The 23,411-nt window shown below is 40.7% G+C and overlaps 1 protein-coding gene across 4 annotated transcripts in view; it reads left to right on the plus strand.

Moving 5' to 3' along the window:
* Positions 1-22,746, plus strand: part of LOC125896997 (rho-associated protein kinase 2-like) — a 53,605-nt gene extending 30,859 nt beyond the window's left edge. Inside the window, exons 15-35 of one of the 4 annotated variants that reach the window (XR_007450369.1) lie at positions 189-435; positions 2,703-2,809; positions 3,025-3,184; positions 5,039-5,199; positions 6,584-6,768; positions 6,966-7,035; positions 7,258-7,361; positions 8,289-8,475; positions 10,202-10,295; positions 10,573-10,667; positions 10,955-11,143; positions 11,260-11,428; positions 12,519-12,740; positions 13,372-13,439; positions 13,554-13,642; positions 15,103-15,181; positions 15,331-15,598; positions 17,554-17,836; positions 19,788-19,869; positions 20,093-20,206; positions 22,103-22,746. Coding sequence is in view for 3 of the 4 variants with exons in the window: in XM_049590007.1 (XP_049445964.1) it covers positions 189-435; positions 2,703-2,809; positions 3,025-3,184; positions 5,039-5,199; positions 6,584-6,768; positions 6,966-7,035; positions 7,258-7,361; positions 8,289-8,475; positions 10,202-10,295; positions 10,573-10,667; positions 10,955-11,143; positions 11,260-11,428; positions 12,519-12,740; positions 13,372-13,439; positions 13,554-13,642; positions 15,103-15,181; positions 15,331-15,598; positions 17,554-17,836; positions 19,788-19,821 (2,811 nt within the window). In the remaining variant the exon portion in view is untranslated. The remainder of the gene's footprint in view (positions 1-188; positions 436-2,702; positions 2,810-3,024; positions 3,185-5,038; positions 5,200-6,583; positions 6,769-6,965; positions 7,036-7,257; positions 7,362-8,288; positions 8,476-10,201; positions 10,296-10,572; positions 10,668-10,954; positions 11,144-11,259; positions 11,429-12,518; positions 12,741-13,371; positions 13,440-13,553; positions 13,643-15,102; positions 15,182-15,330; positions 15,599-17,553; positions 17,837-19,787; positions 19,870-20,092; positions 20,207-22,102) is intronic. The other 3 variants (XM_049590007.1, XM_049590008.1, XM_049590010.1) reach the window with 3 other exon arrangements.
* Positions 22,747-23,411: the final 665 nt, after the last annotated feature.

Here is a 23,411-nt window from a genome sequence, read left to right on the forward strand (position 1 = left end):
CTGTAGTATTTGTACTTATGTAAATCAAACATGCTAATTTGATAATCCATATTCAAGCAAGCAACTGTGAATGCTGTTTTCATTATTCCCCTTCTTTCCCCTCGTTAAATCCCTTTTAATTTTGCTGCTGCGCTGACCCAGTTTAGCCTGCAGGGAAAAGTTTCATCCTGTCTGTTTCTCATCTGCAGCTCGAGGAGGCCAACGCCGTGCTGCAGGCTGAGCAGGAGGCGGCAGCGCGGCTGAAGAAGAGTCAGGCGGAGGCGCAGAAACAGGCTCAGAGCCTGGAGGTCAGCCTCAGGGAGATGCAGGAAAAGTGCAGCCAGCTTGAAAACAGCAAGATGGAGCTGGAGAAGCAACTGATGGGGCTGCAGGCCGAGCTGGAGGAGGAGAGAAGAGACCGTAACCTCGGGAAAGAAACTATTACTGACCTGCAGGGTGAGACGTGGCTGTCGATTACTCATTGGACAAGGATTGAAATAAGCTGTTCCAAGTAGATTAAAAGCAAGACTATCAGTGTTGAGAGAAGAAATATATCATTCTTGGTCTTATGAATAAAAATAGTTAAATTTATAAGCAATAAACACATAATTGTTAAGTTCATTACAGTCGGTAGAGTTGTTGCTACAGCTTTACATGGTCACAAAAGTTACCAAAAAAAAAAAATTGAAAAATGAATTAGAAAAATAAAGTAAAAAGTTATTAAGTGTCACAAAAAATAACCAAAAAAAAGAAAAATGTCACACAAAAATAACAGAAAAAGAAAGAAAAATAATAGTAAAATGTTGTTTAAAAAAAGATGGAAAAATAATACTAAAAGGTCAGGAAAAAAATCAGAAAAATATTAGAGATATGTTAAAAAAAAAAAGGTAAAATTTTGTAAAATGCCCAAAAAATATGGCAGAAAAAAATATTAGAAAAAACTGTCAGAAAAATAAAAGTTAAATGTTGTAAAAATGTCTGAAAAATATTAGTAAAATGTCAGAAAAAAAATATTTTTGAAATGTAGGCAAAATAATAGAAAACTGTCAGAAAAAAATCAGAAAAAATATTAGAGAAATGTCAAAAAAATGTAAAATTTTGTAAAATGTCAGAAAATATTAATAGAAAGTAATAGTGAAATGTCAGAAAAAAAAATATTAGAAAACTGTCAGAAAAATAAAAGTAAAATGATGTAAAAATGTCAGAAAAATATCTGTAAAAATTAGTAAATTGTCCGAAAAAATATTAGGAAAATGTTTGGGAAATATTGCAACAATATTAATAAAAATTTGGAGAAACTAGTCCATACCCGGGGAAGTGTTAATAAAGAAGAAATCAAAAACAGTATATTAGAGGAGATGCAAAATCGAAGAAACATGCTTTATGGCAAAATACATAGAGCATAGTTTTGGCTGATGGCACGGAGGCACGTGCGTGCGCAGGGCCGTGCGCGGGCACACAGGTACACACATAAAAGTTTCAATCCGCAAGTGTTGGAGATAAAGGCTTCCCAGCCAAACTGTGGTTCCAGCGCAGGTGTTTTCGAAGTGGTCTCTGCGCATGAGCAGCTCACGCTGCTAATGGTGCTTGCATGAATGGGTAGTGGACAAAAACGCGAATATAAACAGTAGAAATGTGGGAAAAATGCAAAAACGGTATCGTGGCTGTCTGCCCAAGATGAAAGCCTATGTGCAAGTTGAGAGAAGTAGGTCAAAGCAGTGAGGAGGAAAACGGATGATGACGGACGGACGGGCAGACAGAGGGACAGAGGTTTCTCCATTTAATAGTAGGATGTAGGAAAAGTTTTAGTCAAATGTTTGGAAAAAAAATAGTAAAATGTCAGAAAATATTAGTAAGATGGAAAAATGCCAAATAAGTATTTGTTAAAAGTTGAGAAAATGTCTGAAAGATATTAAATGTTCAAGTCTCACTTTAATATTCTGTTTATATGCATATAGCCTGCACACAGTGGTTTGAAATAAACCATATGCAGAAGAAAGCACTGTTCAGATACAGCTGTTAAATTTTTATTCAGCAATCACCACCTTAGCATCCAGCCAGCCCTTATTTACAAGCCTTTTATATTGCAAACATGAATGTGTCTATTAAAATGTTATAAGGTTAGCAAAGTTAGAATGTACCAAAACAAAAAGATGAATTTGCTGCCATAACTGCAGGTAACCATCAAACTGTGATCTTCATGGGCTCATTCAGTAAACATCTCGTCAGTAGCAGGAAAAAAGCATTACACAACTTGGAGCAGGAGGCTGGACATGGTTATTAGATGTGAATCGTTTTTTGGATCAGTCCTTGGGAAATATCAGATCATAGGTGGAAACATCTGTTCAAAAGGCTGCGAGTGAAGCAAGAGGCTGTGAAAGCCAGAGCCGGACCAGAGCCAGCACCTCTTGTGAGACGCTGTTTGGAAACTTAAACGTGCTGAGTCTGTGCAGAGAGGCCAGTGGCTGAGGTCAGAGGGGACGTAGTCAAACAAAAGTGTTGCCTGTTTGCTGCAACGCCTCGTGCTTTTTTTTTTTTCCTGGTAAAACTCTCCATGTGGGCGGAGGGAAAATAAACATAAACTGTGTTGTTTTTCATATATTAGAGGCAGAATGTGTACAGCAGCATTATGTAATGTCAGGTGCATTTTTTTGTAGTTTTACATTCGCTGCACGTCCTGCAAGTTCTCCTATAGTCTCCCTGTTCTCATCTCTCCACCTCAGGACGTATCTCTGGCCTGGAAGAAGAGGTGAAAGAGGTGAAGGCATCTCTGTCCAAGGTCAAGACTGAAAAGAAGCAGCTGCATGAGAAGATAAATGAGCTCGAGAAGGTTGGTAGTCATTTCAGTTTGCTTATTCCCAATGTGAATTTACAGTTAAGGCTAGCCCAAGAGATATCTACCTTCCTTCTAGGTTACAGTGACGTTGTTCCCCAGCATTTTGAAAACTTACCTTTGGCTGCTCCCATGCAATACGTTAATTCAGTATGAAACATTCCTATGTGACGATAGCCATTAGAAACCCAATATCCCCTTTGATTCTACAGGCGAAGAGCAACCAAGAGATTGACTTGACGTTCAAGCTGAAGTCGCTCCAGCAGAGTCTGGAGCAGGAGGAGGCAGAACACAAGGCCACCAAAGCCAAGCTGGCAGATAAAAACCACATCTACCAGTCCATCGAGGAGGCGAAATCAGAGGCCTTAAAAGGTGAGGAGCTGGAGAGAGAGCAAAAGTGTCAAAGATGACTATTGGATTGATGAAACACCATCGTTAACGCTTGGTGGTAGGATGTTTTGTTGTATCTCTCGCCGCTAACTTTTTTCACTACATCAGCGACTAACGGATCTATATAACAGTTCTGGCTTTGTTTCTTGACTTTTCCAGCTCTGCTTTATGTTTTCATGTTGTCAGTCCGTACAGAGATACATCTGTGTGTATGTACGTGTCAGGCTATCTCAAGAACGCCTCAGAGGAATTTCTTCAAATTTGGCACCAATGTCAACTTGGATTCAATAATGAACTGATTAGATTTTGGTGGTCAGAGGTCAAGGTCACTGTGACACTGCATCTATCTAATTCTTGTAAATGCAATATTTCAAAAATGCCATCAAATTTGGCACAAACATCCACTTGACTGCAAGGATGAACTCATTTTAGTGGTCAAACGTAGGGGCCTGGCCGATTATCGGGGCCAATATTATGAGTTTTTAGGGTTATTGGTATCGGTGATTTTTTTTCCACCGATATGCTGATATACAGTTTTGTTTTCCTTAACTGCGCTGTTTTGCTCCTGGCGTGCCTCTCACTGCCTGCACGTACCACTCTAGGCTCTTAAAAGCAAACTCAAGATCTACCTTTTTACCCTGGCTTTTAATGGAGCTCTCCTTTATTTTTATTTTATTTATTTATTTATTTATTTTGTATTTATGATTATTGTGGGTTTTTTTAAAATTTATTAATCTGTTTTTATTTAGCTGGCATATTCTTCAACTTCGTTACTGTTAGTGACTTAATTACTGTTAATTCTGAGTCAACTACGATTTTTACAGCAGACATATATCGGATGTAAATACCAGCTATCGGTATCTCTGTTTCGTAATAATCGGTATCAGCATAGGCTCTGAAAAAAAGATCCCTCGTCAAACGTTACTGTGACCTCATAGAAACATTTTGGGCCATAACTCAAGGATTCATTTGCTAATGATGACAAAGTTTCACACAAATATGTAATAGATTAAAATGATGTAGTGATGACATTTTATATCCAAAAGGTCAAAGGTCAGCCTCCCTGTGACATCATAATGTTCTGCAGAAAGCTGGCCATTACTCAGCCTCACAACTCAGGAACAGAAGGGGAGACATTTGGAATTGGTGACTCTAATGTTGGGTGTCCACCTTGAAACTGTCATGACTGTGTAGATCTTGGATGATGCCAGGTTGTAGATGTGTGTGAAGCATCCACATTTAAGACCATTCTGTGCAGCAACATTTGAAGTATTCTTAAACAGTCATGGCTACATATGAGTCTGGACAGACATGGATGTAAACTGAAACTGCAGCTTGACTGGTTCGCAGAGGCAAACAACCACATGGCTTTAATTCTAGTTTCTGTTCCTCCTCTTTCCTATCCGCCTCTAGTAAATCAAAATTCACATCACAATCTGACTTGTTACGCAGTCACAGCTGTGTGTTAATAAAGTGTTTTACAGCTTTGAATACAGCTCAGTCAGTGGCAATCAAGGACCGTAGCGATCTATTTAATAAACTGTATCTTACATTAACACAAATATTGAGATAAAAAAACAAAAGAGCACAAGTATTATCTATTATGGGGCCTGATTGATGGAGTAGACCTTGGACAAGCTGCAGTTCTTGAAAGGAAACTTACTGGCCGGCCTTCAACAAACAATGTTTTACTGTGGTTGTCTCTTCGGGCACCTGGCCATTTATCTGGCGCTCCTAGCAGGTTGAGTCAAAGGCAGAAATTGTTTTGTCAATACTGTGATATTGAGCGCAGGATAAATTACCCTCCTGATCGTTTCCCTGGTTGTTTCGTTGCAGAGATGGAGAGCACCCTGCAGGAGGAGCGCAGCCAGAAGCTGCAGGTGGAGGGAAAGCTGCTGCAACAGGAGAAGGACCTGTCCATGCTGGAGCGCGACTACAAGCAGGCACAGCACAAAGTGGAGGAGCTGCAGGCACAGAAGGCCAAACTTTCTGAGGAGGTGCGTCTCTCTCTTTATTAATAAATCGCTTGATAGACAATTATAAATTATAATATATTGATAAATGTGCAGGCTCTAAGTCTCCGAAAATGGTATTATTCAGGCCTTGACCAACGCTTAGCTGAGCCTAGTCAGGTTTGATAGTTGGTTTGTTTTTTCCATCTTCTATTTATTTCAGAAAAGTGAACAATCAATAAGTAGCAACGACCAAGGCCTGAACATACAAACATAACAGTACACTGAGGGTCATATCAGATCTCTACATCCCTTCCCTCCACCCCAGACAGTCTAGTATTGATCACCACTTCAAGTTTTCAAAGCAAAAAAAAAAGTAAAACAGAAACCAAATGTCGTGAAAAATTTCACCACAGGACTGTTTTTTTTTTTGTTGAGTTGATCTTCAAGGTAAAAAATGTGATATTCGGTCTATGAACAGCTTAAAAGTTTGAGGAGATTTGTTTTTACCAAAGGAGAAGTATGCATGTCTTAGCAAAATATGTTCTAGTAATAGATACTAATTTTTATTGAACTGAAAATCGGTCGTATCGTTTACTAAATAGGATCAAGGGTTTAAATCAAATTCTATTTCCAAAACTAATCTAGTGAAGTGAAGTGAAGTGTATCGACTCTAGAAAGTTGTCAGCAGATCGCATCACCAAAACAGATGCATTAACATTCTGTCTTTGGTTTTGTATCTGGGACAGTTTGAAGGAATGAATGAATGAATTGATTACTTTATTTCAAGCAAAACATCATCACAATATTTCAAACTTATTTACAGCTATTAATAAACATGCAAACAGTCTTACATATTAAATATACAAATCTTATCTCAACCAAGCCCCAGATAAATAAATATTTACTTGTAAATGAGGAATATTTTCTTTCATAAATGTTTCGTTGGGTAATTTGATCTAAAACCATCCTAAGATCTTTTCCTCAGATATTTAATTTAGTTATAAAAGATGAATAACCTTCTCTGGGTAGAATATCATAAAATTTGCAGAATTTGCCTTTGATTATAATGGAGGACATTAATATTTCCTGTTTTTCAGATAATCCAGACCTAAAATTATCTTCTTTGACAAGTGGTTGTACAACATTCCAAATCTGTAGCCATTTAAAAAATACCTATTTTAAAAACATGCCAAACAGCAGGTTATTTTCTTCACTATGAATATTTGCAGCTTTTCCTTTTCACATTTCAAGTCTTTTAACCGATGTTTAGACAAAATATGCCATAAAAATGACACGTTGGGCATTTGTTCTCATTTCTAGACTTTTAATAGACTATTTGATTGTTTGTAATGTAAATTATCACCAGTTTGTTTTGCAGCTTGTGTGCCACCACTGAACATGCTTGTATGCATGTGTGTTTGTGCAGGTAAAGAGCCTGGGCTTGCGTCTGGAGCAGGAGGTCCACAAGCGCAGCCTGAGTCAGAGCGATCTGAAGATGCAGAACCAGCAGGTGTCGGTGCTTCGCACCTCCGAGAAACAGCTCAAACAGGAGCTCAACCACCTGCTGGACATGAAGCAGGTCCTGGAGAAACAGAACCAGGAGCTCCGCAGGTCAGTCACACATAAATCACATAATAAGCATAATGCATACTGAGCATAAACACATAATGCAGCTGAGTTTGCTGTAACGTTGTTGGCAAATGGTTGTTGAGACTCTGATTCATCGTATCTGGTTTGAGGAAAGTGCTTTGGCTCTGGTGTTTATTTGGCCAGCAGCAGTGATTGACAGATTGTTGGTCCTGTTCCAGGGAGAAACAGGAGGCTGGTGACCAGCTGAAGGAGCTGAAGGACCAACTGGAGGCTGAGCAGTATTTCACAGTAAGTCTTAACAACAATTTTTCTTCTTTTGTGTACCTTGTTTACAAGCAGTCGTGACTGCCAAACAATATAACAGTCCTCAGCAGAGACAACATAATATTGTCAGACTAGTAAAATAAACTCTAAATCTCTCCACAATGAGAGGGTCAAATGTTTATATTCCACCTGCGTCCAGAATCTGTGATAGAAATTAACTGAATCCTAAATTGTTTTTGTCCTTAGACCCTTTACAAGACACAGATTCGTGAGCTGAAGGACGAGCGAGATGAGAGGAATAAGCTGTACAAAGAGCTGCAGCAGCGACTGGCAGAATATCAGGAGGAGAGGTAACCAGCTCAAACACTGCAGCAGTAAAATGACCTGATATTTCTGCTCTGTTGTAAACAGCACACACATCAGAGGGTCTACAATTTGAACAATTAAACAGCACCTATAGGACATTTTACCTGCTATCGTTTTTGGAGGAACTTGCCTAGTGGCTGATGGCTGCGCAGCCTCCACCAGTCACATGAGGACATACCTCACCGACCACAGCTGAATACGGGAGGGTTGTGTTAAATGCAGAAATAAGGAGCTGATCTTCTAGTGTTTCAATTATAAAACAACGTATAGGTTCCATTCTAAAATTGTACAGATGGAAAAAAGCCAAAAATGGCATGTGCCAAAAAATATTCAACAGTTTCTGCAATCAGGCTTCCATCTCACAATTTGCGAAAATGAGGCGTGGCTCCTGATGCATTGGATGTGCTGAATGTGCATATTAAGGCAGTACAGGATGAGGCGCACATTAATAATCCTCCAGGACTGTAACATGCTCATGTTTAGCGTGAAATTCATAGGTTGAGTTTTTAGAGTTAAATGTCAGTGGCAGTGAAGCATTCGCAGGATAATACCACAAAGATAACATCTGTCTGTTTTTTAAGAAGGTAACAGACTTTCCAGATTAGTGTTATTTGCCTTCTGTCAGCCAAAATGGAGGACTTGACCTTTAACTGAATGAGTGGAGCAGATTAGCAGCGTTCCCAGATGCACTACAGCCAAAGATCACTGAGGATAACAAGTTACACTCTGATCCAGTGTAACTCTCACTTGGAAAATCGTGCATTGACAAAAAGGTCATTCATAAATGAAAATCTGTCCATGCTACGGCAGAGTGTGTCTGACTGGCCTAACAACAGCAGGGGTAGGATTTATCCAGCTGTAGCAATTTGTTAACAAGATAATAACAGTTCCTTCTCCTGCTCTCTCCACAGGGACTCCCTGACAACCCAGCTGGAGGCCAGTCTGACCAAGGCGGACTCTGAGCAGCTGGCTCGCTCCATCGCTGAGGAGCAGTATTCGGACCTGGAGAAGGAGAAGATCATGAAGGAGCTGGAGATTAAAGACATGATGGCGAGACACAAACAGGAGCTCAGTGACAAGGAGGCCACCATCAGCTCGGTGAGATCAGAGAGTGATTTTTTTTATTAATTACATCTAGGAAGTTTTGATGCGATTTCTTTGAAAAACATGGGGGAAAAAAGCAATGAGCAGCTTGGTAAGAAATGTCCCACAGATTGCAAAAAAATTAATAGATAAAGAAAATTATGGGAAAAAAAACCTGGGGAAAAAAAAGCTTGGCAAAAACTATATTTCTAATTATTATTATTATTATTGCACTCATTACTCATTTCTTTTTTACTAATTTTTGGTTTTTATTTCTCTTTTTATAATTTTTTGCAATTTTTTTTGGGTCATTTCTTCGTTCATTGCTCATTGCCTCCTTCCCATGTCTGTGAAAGAAATTAAGCCAATCTGCTCAGGTGTCACATATTGCCAAAAAGACAAATGACAGACTAAAAGTAATCAATAAGAATTAAAAAAAAAAAAAAATTTATTTAAGCATTTTAAAATTATGTACAGAACAGGTCACCAAATACTTGGTTACAGTGATGTATTGTAGACACTTTTTGAATCATTCTTTATTGTTATTTACATGTTCCTGTTCCAAAAATTAACTGAAATAATAAAATCTATCAAAAAACTTTTCTATGGATGTCAGTTTAAGGCCCACGACGGAGGTCAAAATGTGACCTGCAACAGTGTGGCTTGTTGATTTTAGCCTAACTCAGGGGTAGGCAACCTGTGGCTCTTTCGCCCTTCTCCAGTGGCTCCCTGTGGCTTTGGCACAAAATTATAAAGAAATTAATAATGGCTATTTCTTAACATTTTGATTTCAATTTTTTATTGTCACAGTCCTTGAGTGATTCTTACATTCGGTATTGTAAAAATGTGTAGCCTCTTCAGAGTTTAAAAAAAAAAAAAAAGCTTTTACATTTCATCAACTAAATGTTCGTCAGGCGGCCTATCGCCTTTTACCTTAAATTTTGCTGAACCTTAATAGCAATGGCTTGTCTTGGACCTCCCTAGCAAAGCTAGCTATGGATTCCAGATCGAAAAAAGTCTTGGAGGAGAGTCGAGAATTAAACAGTGTGCGGGCATATTCGTTTGCTTTTACAGCCAACCCTGCTAAGTTAAAGTACCAAACAATCCTAAATAGCCCACTGCAGAGTAGCTGCCTTGTAAAACATATCAGTAAAGGCATATTTAGACCTATTAGTAATGTTAATGGGTGAATTTAAACTTACTGTTACCTTCATTACAAGGCTCAAACATGTTTTGCGGCTCCAGGCAGATTATTTGAGAGCTTTTTTGGCCAAAAATGGCTCTTTTGACAGTAAAGGTTGCTGACCCCTGGCCTAGCTGATTACTAGAAATGCCTTTTGCTCCATGACTTTGTGGAGGAATTGCAGCCCACCCCAGTTGGTTAAGAGGAGTTGTGGTCAGTGATGGAATAAAACATTTTTTTTATCAATTGCAAATCACCACAACCATGAGAGGTCCATGAGCACACAGTCATCAATGTGCACAAAAAAATATGAGGCTGATCCTGGTCCAGTAGTGTTCGAGATATGCTGCAGACACAGTTACACACACTTAGACGCACACGACCAAATGCATGATCCCCTCCTAAAAATCTACTAATGTAGTACATTGTCTCTTTCTTATTTCTTCTTCCAGTTCTTATTAATATTAAGCATATGGTGACCTGTTTTTAAATGTGCCGTTTAGTTATCTTGCTTGTTTCTTTGACACTCACCTCACCTCTACCCTGATGTCCCCACAGCTGGAGGAGTCCAACCGCACTCTGACGGTGGATGTGGCTAACCTGGCCAGCGAGAAAGAGGAGCTCAACAACCAGCTGAAAGACATGCAGCAACGTGAGTGTCATTCGGAGCTAACAAGCGCCACAAAAAGAGAACTCATTACTACTGGAACGACATTTACCTCAGTCCTGAAAAATGTGTTAAAAAACCATCTGACATATCTGGATGATTTATAGGGAGAGGGCTGTAAAAATGTCATGAAAAGTAGCCATTAATCTCTTCATCAGGGGAGCAAGTGTCTGCAGATTGGCAGAATACTGGTCTTCAGACTTGTAATTTATGGATTACTTCTGTAAAACTTATGTTAAGTAAGTATCTGTTATTTATACAGAGTTCCAGAAAGCCAAGGAGGAGGAGAAGCACATGAACTCGCTCAAACTGTCCTTTGAAAAGCAGCTGCAGAATGAAAGGACACTAAAAATTCAGGTGTGTGTCTGGGCGCCTACACAGGTCTGGAAGGCCTGGGATATTTTCTATGGTCTCCTACTTTTACCGTCTGACTTTTTACGACTGTTATGTCACATCATTTGTTGTTAAGAATAATGTTCAGCTGCAGGCTTTGTGTTGAACTCGGGGCAAAATCACTGAGATCTGAAACAAGTTTTTAAAAAATCTATCTCGCAGCAACTTTGATTTTCCTGCAGACCTTCCTGAGTTCACAATAATCACAAGTAAATCTCTGAAAAGCTTTATTGCTGCATTTTTGCTTCCAGGCTGTCAACAAGCTGGCTGAGGTGATGAACAGGAGGGAGACGGTGCGAGGAGGCCACCGAGGCACCGGCACCGAGGTGCACAGGAAGGAGAAGGAGAACAGGAAGCTGCAGCTGGAGCTGAGAGCAGAGAAGGAGAAGCTAAACAGCACCATCATCAAATACCAGAGAGAGATGATGGATATGCAGGCGGTCAGTACGCTGAACAAATAGCATGAATATAAACATGTTATCAGTTCTTATGCAAATTACAAACAAGAGTAAACACTCTGAACTGCAGTTAAAGTCTGTTTGTGTCTGTTATTTAGCTGATAGCAGAAGAGAACCAGGTGCGTCTGGAGCTTCAGATGGCGTTGGACAGCAAAGACAGCGATATCGAGCAGCTGCGTTGCCAGATCTCTTCCCTTAGCGTTCACTCTCTGGACTCCACCAGCATCAGCAGTGGAAATGACCTGGACATGGGTGAAGGATACCCAGGTAGGCAAACAAAGGAGTCTTCATCTCACACCCATCCTCCTGTGATTAGGCACCCACATGTACAAAGAACAAAAATTCAAACGCAACTGTTTTGTTTCTGGGGGAGAAAAAAAAAAAATGAGTTCAAATTGTCAAAAGGCTTAGTTTGCTCAAATTTTGTTCACAAATTTGTTTAAATGTGTGTTAGTGAGAACTTTGCTGATATAATCCATCCACCTGACAGGTGTGGCATATCAAGATGCTGATTAAACAGCATCATTACTACGCAGGTGTGCCTTGGGCTGATCACAATAAAAGGCCACTCTAAAATGTGCAGTTTGATCACACAGCACAATGCCACAGACGTCACAAGTTTCGAGGGAGCTTGCCATTGGCATGCTGACAGCAGGAACGTCCACCAGAGCTGTCTCATATGTCTTTACTGAGAAGTTGGCAGTACGTCCAACCAGCTCAGGATCTCCACATCCAGCTTCTTCTAACCAGCCAGATGACCCTGCAGTTGAAGATGACCTCAGATGATCTTGCAGGTGAAGAAGCTGGATGTGGAGGTCCAGGGCTGGCTCACTAGGCTGGTTGGATGTATTGCCAAATTCTCAGAAATGGCATTGGAGACGGCTTATGGTTGTGAAATGAGCATTTAATTCACAGGCAAAACGTGCACATTTCAAAGTAGCCTTTTATTGTGACTAGCCGAAGACACACCTGTGTAATAATCCTCCATGTTGATATGCCAGACCTGTCAGGGGGATGGGTTATGGATAATGTTGGCAAAGTGTTCACTAACACACTTTAAACAAATTTTGGATATGAAAATTAAGAGAAAAGTCTTTTGTATGCATTGAAAAAGTCAGAGATTTTTTCATTTCAACTCAAAAGTGCTGCATTTATATTGTTGTTTAGTGTACGTTCAAAGCGTCAAATACACTTCCTGCATTCCACTTCCTGCAGCCCCTCTTCCTGAGTTCTCCCTGTTTCCTTTGTTTTGACGTTGAGTCTCTTCCAGGCCAATTGTTGCTGACCTTTTCCTCTTTATGCCTCTTCCTCCCCCACCTCCTTTCACCTTAACCTCTGTCTTCGGGGTCCGGCACAGTGCACATTACTCACTCTCACACCTCCGAATCAATGTCCTTCACCTACCAGCGCACACACAAATCTGTGCGCATCGACACACGACCCAACCTTCACTCTGCCCACTCTCTCTTCGATTCTGACTCTGACAACGACAACGAAGAAGAATATGACGGGCAGGTGGAGGAGGGCCACCGTCCCCTGGCCCTCACCTACGAACAGCCCCCTGAGGCTGAACCTGCAGGTGACCCTGCATGGCGGTGCAAACCTGGGATGGGGATACAATGACCCAGCAATGTTACACTGGTTTAAAATTTGACTTTTTTCCTAAATTAATTAATATGTGAAAGAAATACCCCCAACCCTGGTTCAATCCTGCAAAGTTTCAGCTAATCCCTTTACCCTTGACTCTGTCTCTGCTGTGCTTTAATCCTTTTTAATATTAACCGGACATCTGAATACTCACAGCTTGATGATGGCCTGCTTTGCTCAAATTTATTCCACTGCAAAAGATGTGGACATTTCTCCAAGAGTGAAGTTTGTGTGTGGAGTTTTTCCTGAGCCTAGAACAAAAAGCTTTCCACTTGAGTTTATTTTTCCTCACCAGACACTGTGTTGTGTGCTGCAGATTCCCTATAATCCGCACAGCTCCCACTGAATAATCTGCTGCTGAGACCAAGTGGCAAAGCTTCCTGCCACTTGCCCTTTGGTTTTAACGAGGAATCATTTCCTCTCCCAAGTGATGAGGGATGTTTAAAGAAAATGCTGCCATTTGGAAATGTCAAGGTGTTCTTTCAAGTGGTTCACACGATTGAAGGCAGTTCTCCTCTTTGTGTTAACATCTTCCTGTTTTGTTTTTTTTCTCTGCAAATTAGACTCCAGGCTGGAGGGCTGGATTTCAGTTCCTAACAAGAAAGAAAAGCGGTTTGGCTGGGAAAAAAAAGTAATGTATCCACCGCTATATTTCATATACACATCTGTTTTCTTAGCAAATACCACTACCATTTAGTCATATCCCGCTCTAATCATTTGGCCCTTGTTGCCTTTTCCTTTAAAGTATATAGTTGTGAGCAGTAAGAAGATCCTGTTCTACAACAGCGAGCAGGACCGAGAGCAGGCCAACCCTTTCATGACCCTGGACATTGAGTAAGTCATTTAAAGTGGGGTTTGAACATGTAATACCAAACATTTCTTATGATGGTAAAATGCATTTATAGAGAACTTAACAGAACTGCCCGCAAAGGTTAACTGCAGTAACTACAACTCCCTCCAAATTAATCAAATTATCCAAATTAAACCTCTGGATGTCTGTTCTGTGTTGTGACAAAATATCTTGGTTCAATCTTCAAGCTCTGTTCTAGAGAAAATTGATAAAACATATTGGGCTGAACAGTCAAAAAACTTTGTAACCATTTCTCTCAGTTTCAGTGTTAGCATAGTTACTGTAGTTAACCTTGGTAGGGAAGAGCCTACGGACATGCTAGCATCTCTGTGGGGTCATACTTGGGCACAGAAGTGCTTTGAGCTAAATGCTAACATCATCATAAACTGACATGGTAGCAGCGCTAGCATCACTAACATCATCATAAACAGACATGCTAGCATGCTAAGCGCAGGAGTGCTTTGAGCTTAATGTTAGTCTCGCCACCAGACATTCAGAGATCTCCGCCTTCTGATAATGCTATCATCATGTTAAACAGACATTATAACAGACAGACATGCTAGCATGCTATACACAGAAGTGGTTTGAGCTTAATTCTAACAACATCATGTTAAACAGACATCATAAATAGACATGCTAGCATGCTAGGCACAGAAATGCTTTGAGCTAAATGCTAACATCATCATGCTAAACAGACACCATCATAACCAGACATGGTAGCAACGCTAGCATCACTAACATCATCATAAACAGACCTGGTAGCAGCGCTAGCATCACTAACATCATCATAAACAGACATGCTAGCATGTTAGACACAAAAGTACTTTGAGCTAAATCCTAATATCAACATGCTAACGTGCTCACAATGTCAGTGGTAACAGAAATCAGTTCCTTGTATTCACCATCTTAGTTGAGCGTGTTAGCATGCTAACATTTGCTAATTAGCACTAAACACAAAGTACTGATGCTGGTGAGAAAGTCATTACTTTTGGAGGTATTTGAACATAAACCAAAGCATTGGACAAATTTAATATTTAATATTTGACTTCATCCTGAAGGGGACATGAATATTTCTGCCAAATCCATCCAGTAGTTACATTTCACTGAAAACTAAAAACGTGACCCTCATGGTGGCACTGGAGGAAAAGTCAGAGGACCTGTTGGGGCCTAAGAAGTGGACAGCCATGCTGCTAGTGTGGCTAAAAGCAAAAATAAGATAAAATAGAGAATAAGAACAAAAGGCAAACTTTAAAGCAGCAGTAAAAAATAATGACTGTTTAAAAATCAGTAGAATACAATCAGGGTAAAGTCCCTTAAAAGAGGAAACTGACTCATCTAAGTATACATATTCGCTGCTACACATTATGATATTTTTGTACCCTTATTAATTGCACTTAATCACCATGGTCTACTCTCAACTATTCTGTCTCTCTCCATCCAACAGTAAGCTGTTTCATGTCCGCCCTGTCACTCAAACTGATGTGTACCGTGCAGATGCCAGAGAAATTCCAAGGATATTCCAGGTAATGAGCTAGGACACTTCTTGTTACCGTTTCTTTCTTTCCCCTCTCCCTCTGCTCAGACTGTCAGTATAAATGAGGTTCTCTCAATTCAACTGCCTGCCTTAATAAACCCTCAATAAAACTCCTCTCCCTCTCCTTTCTTTCCAAAGATCCTGTATGCCAATGAAGGCGAGATCAAACGGGATCAGGAGGTCGCAGTTGAGCCAGCGGCATTTGGCGAACGTCCCTCCTACATCAGCCACAAGGGCCACGAGTTCATAATCACTCTGTACCACTTCCCATCCAGCTGCGAGGCCTGCACTCGGCCCCTGTGGCATGTTTTCAAGCCCCCGCCAGCCCTTGAGTGCCGCCGCTGTCGCACCAAGTGCCACAAGGATCACCTGGACAAAAAGGAGGAAGTGATTGTGCCCTGCAAGGGTAAGAACGCTCAGTCAAGAGATGATAGGGAACTTAACCTCTTCTGTGGAGCCAGCATTAAGTTATACACCACCACGATTCTGCTTGTTTCAGCAGCTGCTGGATTTCCCACTATAGAAACCTATTTTATTAGATATTAAAGGTATACTATGCAGAATATTTCTAAAAAGTAATGTTTAGACTCATACAGAAGAAGCGTGTGGCGATGTATTTATCTGCAGAGTATCTGCCCTCAGCCTGTATTTTCTGATGTTCATCCTATTTTGCCATGTTCGGGATGTTTGAGGATGCAGCGCACACTTGAGGTTGGAACTTTATAAGAAAGTTAGCAACCAGGTGCCAGACAATATGCAGCACACATCAAAGAGGAAGCTACGAAAATTGCAGACACGACATAGAGAATGACTAAATAAATTTAAAAAAGCGACGCAAAATGCCAGGAAGATAAAGCGGGCTTTGGCTTTCACTTTTCCTTGTGATTCTGTTTCAGTAGCCTACAATTGCTGCACAGTGTACCTTAAAGAGGGCCAATTAGTAAATCCTCATCAATTAATCATTGATTTATTTTCTGATTTATTGTTTAGCCTGCAAGATGTCAGGAAATAGTAAAGGATGGATGAATGGATGGATGGATGGAAGCTGGAACTAATCATATTTGCCCTTTTTGCTGGAAAAATGACAATTCTAATGATTGTATCGTTTTTCAAATTGTTGCCAATTAATGACCTTTTGGTCAAAAAAATAATTGATAGTTTCAGCTCTATAAATCAGTTACTGCTTATCCTGGCACAGGGTCATGGTAAAGCCTGATTTATGGTCCTGCGGCGTACCTACGACATACCTACGTTGTTGTCGTGACGCCGTTGTGTCACTCCATTTCGTTGCGGTGCAATTGACCGCCAGAGCGGAAGGATGCTGCGTTCTTTTCCTGAATGGTTATCGTCTACATCGCAACAGAAGATGCAGAGATGGCGGGGATGGCGCAATCTGGAAATATGGAACCGGAAATGCGTTGCTACCAAGCAAACCAATCACAGCCCTCTCGGTCTGCACTGGGTCTGCGTCGCCTCGACGTGTAGTTACATTTTTGGGGAGGTGCACGTCAGGCTACGCCGGGGGCTACGGCGAGCCTTCTGCATAGCCACGTACCCTATGAAGTAGCGACGTCGTTGATTTAACGCAGGACCATAAATCAGGCTTAAAGCTGGAGCCTATCCCAGCTGACACTGGGCAAGAGGCAGGGTACACCCTGGACGGGTCGCCAGACTATCACAGGGCTGACACATAGAGACAGACAACCATCCATGCTCACATTCACACCTACAATCAATACAGAGTCCTCAGTTAACCTAACCTGCATGCCTCTGGATTGTGGGAGGAAGGCGGAGAACCTGGAGAAAACCCACACCCATGAACATATTTTTAATTTAATTACCACTGAGGTGATGTTGAGAGCTTTATGGTCTTCATCAGATAAAACACAACATAGAGACACACCTTCAAAAACCTACTCTGCCAGGTCAGGTAACATCACTGGAAACATCACCAAGGTGGTAATTAAATTAAATATATGTTCATGGGAGCATAGTCTAATGTGCAGACTCTTTATTTCTGTCTGTTGCATTATCTCTTGTCCAGCACCTAGTGTTCATCGTCTGAATGTGCGTGCTTTTGGACACCTTTTGGCAAAATATTATAAACATTTTTCAGTGTACTTCAGTCCAACACAACACTACTACAATGTGCAGCATGAAATTGCACCATAGAATTTAGCCAGCATACAAGAAAATATAAAACTCAGCATAAATGTAATGCAGTGTTTCTGTTTTTCTGGTCCTTCAGTGTGGCTTGGCTGTTATGTTGGAAAATTACTTGATTTGATTACTTTGTAAAAACAGCTGTTAAAACCACAGAACTCTTGTTTCTAATCTGATGTAAATCCCTTCCTTTTACAGTGAACTATGACATGTCCACCGCCAAAGAGCTGCTTCTGCTGGCCAACTCCAAGGAGGACCAGCAGCGCTGGGTCAGTAACCTCCTGAAACGCATCCCGAGGAAACACCCGACGTTGAGTCCTCCCGCAGCAATACAAAACAGCCTTCCTGAAGCAACAGCGCGCTCGTCTCCACAAGCCTCTCCGCGGCCTTCACCCAGGGGGTCGCCTCATATGTCGGCGAGACATCGCGGAGCCATCAAGGTCCAGCCCAGCAGACAGCAACAGCCGTCAGGGAAGCCCAGGTGAGGACGGGGAAGATTTTACCGCACACAGGAGATTTTTGACTTTTTTGTTTCTGCAATGACTGTTTACACATGATATAACCATCTTATTCAAAGGTCAGAGTCACTGTTTGTTATTTTATAAAGTTTCAAACTCAGTGTGCAAAGATGATTGACACATGTGAGGTTGTATTTATTTTCAGACATGTGACACTTTCGGGGGAAAAGAATGGACTTAGTGTGCAAAGGACTTTAATCTGCAGCTCACTTTTGTTTGGCCCCATTCCTGTCAGTGTCACAAGAGAACTTAATTTACTGTAAACTATGGGACAAAAAAAAAACAAGGTAAAATACTATAAATATGAGCTAATCTTAAAAAAAAAAAAAAAAGGATTATTTTTTATGTAAATTTTGGTTTAAAATTTAGTTATTCAGTTATTTGCAGGTAAAAGAGGCCAAAAGCTGGCTGACACGGGATTTCTTGATTTAAACAGGATGCCTGAATCATTTGCACAGTGCTGTATACAATATGGGTGTGCACACATCTGCGAGCTACGTAGTCAGCCTGTGCTCCGAGTGCACGTTCATACTTTATATAATAACCTGCATAAACCTTTGTAAGAATGCAGAACAGAAATCATGAATTAGTTTAATTTGATGAAAATGAAAAGTTGGACTGAGTGGCAAAGTGTGGGTTGGTTTTATTTCTAAAAATCAAAGACTGGATAGTACACCAGTATAAAGGCATACAGATTATATTGACAATGTTTTCCTTTTATTTGTATATTTGGTCTCACACCTGCATACATGGATGCTGATAGTCTGCTTGTAAGCCAGTGTGGGCATCTATAGCCCTGATTCCACCAAGCACTTTCAGTATGGTACCTTTGGAACCAAAAGTAATCCCTCAGACATGGTATCTAGACCCTAGGGTTTCCACCACAAACAGTACTCTTAAAAGTGGACAAGGTTGTTGTCACTCGCTGCTCCGTCCAGCACTCACTGTATTTCCCTTATTATCGGTGACACAGATGAAGTCTGCACCTCGTTTATCGTCCACAGAAAGAGGCTGCACGCCGACATTTTCAGAACAAACAAAAAAGGCTGCAGTGAGAGTCAGCAAAACATCCTTTATTTTTATAGTTATAGTTTACTAATGTAAAACTTGCCACAGTACGAACAGTGGTTTAAAAAACAGCCACAACTCAGCCCTTAGCAGAGTGACCGTCCTCTATTGACCAATCAACGGACTGCAGAGTTCACAGCTCCACCGTTTAGTACCAGATCTGTGTGCCAGGTACCCCAACAGAGGGGGGACCAAAAATGGGGACGGTACAGAACGGTTCCATCGGTACCATCCACAACTTTTCACAGTGGAAAAAGAATAAAAAACGTACCAAACTGAACCGAACTGCTCAGTGGGAACAGGGCTTATGATGTAAGATACTAGATTTGTCTTGTTGGGCCATAATTTAGTCTATCTAAATGTCATTGAATTTTAGCACTGTTTAGTTTTCAGTATAATGTTATGATGGTTAATTTGGTAATGTATCAGCAGTCATTTAAAAGTCATCTGAAAATCTTAAGGGAAGTCTCGCCGCTAAAGATCTAAGTGTAAAAAACAAATAAAACATAATCTCTGTAAGTTATAGTTCGGTGTGATGTATCCTGTTGGTTAGTCCTTGCATTAAAGCAAAGATTAGGTCAATAAACAGCTTTTTAGGTTGTGGTTTAACTAGTATATCCAAAAAGTGAGGAATTGACCCAATATGAGCCAATGAGAAGGTGCATGAGGCATTCAACACAGGAGAGACCTTGTGTTTTTAGGGATTCCCGTCAGTAGCCACCTAGTTGAGTAGGAAACCAGTATGGTAGTCACTAACTGTAACTGTCTTGTTTTCTGTGATTGATTAAGACACTCAGTTGTCAAAGTTTGCTCTCAGTCACGACCTAACTGGCTCTCATCCCTCAGCACTGGCCCCATGCTCCGTATCATCCTCCACTGACCTCTGACCCCGACCCCACCATTCTAACGTCTCTCATGCTGGGAGACTGTAAGTAGAAGAGCTTGTTGCACCTGCCCGCCCTCCAAAACGCTGTGCTGTGTGTCCAATAACACCCCCCTCATCATAACAAGCAGGACTGGACTGAGCCGCTCACTAAACTACTCACAGCTCTACACTGCCCCCTGCTGAGCCTGGCATGTATTGCCCCAGCAGATCATGAAGCACTAAAGGCTTCTTACCCCTCAATGAACCTCCATACTTACTGTTTCAGATTGCTTGAGTTTGGCCTGAAAGACTGGAGTTGGCCATTGGATGATGACGATAATGATGATGATGATGATGATGATATGTTCTTCTGAAGGAAGTGAAAGAGGGGGGACAGAGGGTAACTGCACCTCTGCATGTGTGTTTGCAGTTAATAGGAGGCCTTTATGTGGCCAGAGGCATGTTTTTGTGTGATTTCTAAATTTGCAGTTGAGTGTGAAGACATGAACTTGATGTTTGGACTTCATCCTTGTTACAAGAATAGTTTTATGGTTTGGGGGAATTGGCTTGCTGCACATGCTTAGTGCACAAAAAGCAGACTGATTTGGCAGTAATAATTTTTGCAAGAAGTAGAATATTAAGGCAGTAGTTATCTGCTGAGAATATTTTTCATAGCATGTCAGTCTGTAGGTAAATTTTGCTGCTCTTCAGGTTACTGCACTGCGTACAACTTGAGTCAGTTGGGAGCTAGCTAAAGGAGCCGCTCATTTGGGGATTACTGCTCGTAACACCGTCCTGACCAGGCTCCCAGGATGTGCGGCAGGCGTTGAACTCAATTTTAGTTGTGGCTTACTAAAATTGACATGGGAGTTGTAGAATTACAACTCCCATGTCTGTCATGTGATGCCATTGGGCCCAAAAAGGCTCTTTCCCCAAAGAAAAAAAAAGAGATGTCTATAAATCAGTGGATACATTTTTTTAGTGTTACAACTGCCGCAGAGTAACTTGTTCCATCTGTTCAGTCCAATAACATTTGGAAATAGAAGAGAGCCACAAGATTAAATCATTTTATCCCCATTCAAGTTAGCGCTAGTGCGCTTGCTCTATGATGCGGAAGCAGCGCCGATCATCTGGATGATTTCATATGTGGTAGTTTGGTTTTTGGATTCATGCACCACTAAGCAACTTTGACAGGGATGAATGAGATCCTGCCTCCAGAGCTGTATCCAGTTCTCTTTATACATCAATGGTCCTGACCCAGCAGTATTGCTGTGGAAACACTGTGCCCACCTTTCAGTCTCCCCTCAGGTCACTCCAGTGAGTAAGTGGCTCAGTTTTAAGCCGCAAACCCCTTTTAGCATTGTTAGCTACTGTTAGCACTGTTAGCAGTGTCAGCGCGGCTAGTGGTGCTAACATAGTTAAGAGTGCTAAAGGGGTTTTGCAGATCAAAATGAAGCCATTTACTCACAGGAGTGAGATGGGAGTAGACACAAGGGTGACTACCATGTTTCCACAACAACGGCATCCCACCACCAGGACGACATCACCAGTGGTAATCACAAATAAGCAGCACTGCAAGCTAGCTTAGCTCCCACGTTACCAGGATGGTGCTCAGTGCAAAGTGGCCAAGGCCAACCAGTGGAGACTTTAGGGTTGGCAGTGGGCACCACGTTTCCGGTTGTTAATGCAGCTAGCAGTCTGTCTGTCAGCAAAGCCAACAAAAAAAATAAATAAAAGGCAAGACATTTAACGTTAGCTTACATCACATAACATTAAAATTTCACCACTGCTAAATGCATATCACTCTGAAATGCAGCTGTGAATATGGAGCTGCAGCCAGTTAGCTTAGCATAGCATTAACACTAGCAACTGGGGAAACAGCTAGCCTGGCTCTGTCCGGAAGTAACAAAATCAGCCTACTAGCACTTCTATATGAGACATTGTTAAAAAAAAAAAAAAAAAAAAAAAAAAGGCAATTTAAAAAACAGTATAATATCCAGAATACCTTTGGGTAGAGCCAGGCTAGCTGCAAACATTAGCGTTTGTACGGTATATATGTAGGTACTTGTATATCTGAAAATGGACTTCAAATTTCACTCCTTGTGAACATGCAGACCAAGATTATTCCCATATCTGTCTGCTTTTTATGCATTTCACTCGTGCATTGTGTGGCTTGTGAATAGCTTCCTGGTTTAATATGTGTGGATTTTGTGTGGGTGTGCCTTTGAAGTGCAGCCATTCTCTTGGTAGCATCCCAGGTTTTCACATAATTTTCTTTCTCTCTCTCTTTTCACAGTTAACCCTGGCTGATCAAAGATGTGTGTTTTCATCTTTGTGGATTAATGACCGCAGTCTGGACGCAGTGCCTACATGTGTCATTTCTTCAGGGAAGTAGACTGGAGAAAAAAAAAAAAAAAACATTAATCATGGAGAGAAACATTCACAGAAACCGGCTGTCGTCATGAGAACTGAGGCTGCCTTTGTCGTTGTAACAAGAGGAAGAAAATGAGTATTCATATTAGAGTGAGATTTTAACTAAAGGGAAAAAAAAGGTCAACACTCGGTGATTAAAACTGCCTTATTTTATAACCGTCATGACAAAAACGTGGACATTTTATTCTGTGAGGTGCAGTGACTCACATGGATTTGTCTTTGTGAGGTGTTAGGCATGTGTGTGAACATTTGTATATAGGATTAAGAGATCTGTCTGTGTATTGTAACACAGGAGGTGTAGCTCATAGAATATGATTGTTTTATTTTTATGGATATAAGTCAGCAGCACATTATGCAGTACATGCTTGTCTTGTAAATGAATACAGTTTTCATTACACAAAGTAGATCAATTAAAACATGAAACAGAATAATGTGAATTGAATAGGAACAATGTGTTATCTCCTCGACATTCATGGCTAATTCAAATAAATTCTATTACCCTGAAAATGAATATTTCATTTTATATTAATTGGTTATCATCACTTGGGAAGGATTTGTCAACCCTATCACCAGAACAGATGTTGGCATTGTTCATTTGTGCAAACCTCAGATACGAAACTTGGTACATCACTTCAGTATTACAATACAGTGTGCACTATCTTGTATGTCTAACATAATTAATTGATACCTCATTAACAATTCAGGTACAGTGCAACAAATTAAACAAGTAAGCGATAATGTAAAGTGAGCAGATCTCTGAGCGGGAATCACTCTTAAACGGGATTTAAACTTGTGGAGCAGACCCTACGCACGTTGCCTACACCGTTGTTTTTTTTTTGTTTTTTTTTTTACCATTTCCCTCAGTGGAAAGCTTTTATTTACTTTTAGTTTCACAGATAAGAAACGGCAAATTGCAAAGACAGTAAAGCCTCCACAAAATAGCATTTTAAGTCTTGTGTGTGATTTATACTTAGAGATTTATCCTGGCTTCATATGAACAGAGGAAATATTCGCTCATCGCTAGGCTAATTTATACAATGTAAGATGCCATAGGCTGGTGCTAATAACATTAGCATGTTATATTTGTTTTCAAAACGTGTTTAGTATAAGACAGTTGTTTTGTCAGTAAACCTTGTGAGTTGTAATGGAGCCGAATTTTTTAACATTACCTT

The sequence above is a fragment of the Epinephelus fuscoguttatus genome, linkage group LG11, assembly GCF_011397635.1.
Source record: "Epinephelus fuscoguttatus linkage group LG11, E.fuscoguttatus.final_Chr_v1".
Lineage (NCBI taxonomy): Eukaryota > Metazoa > Chordata > Actinopteri > Perciformes > Serranidae > Epinephelus > Epinephelus fuscoguttatus.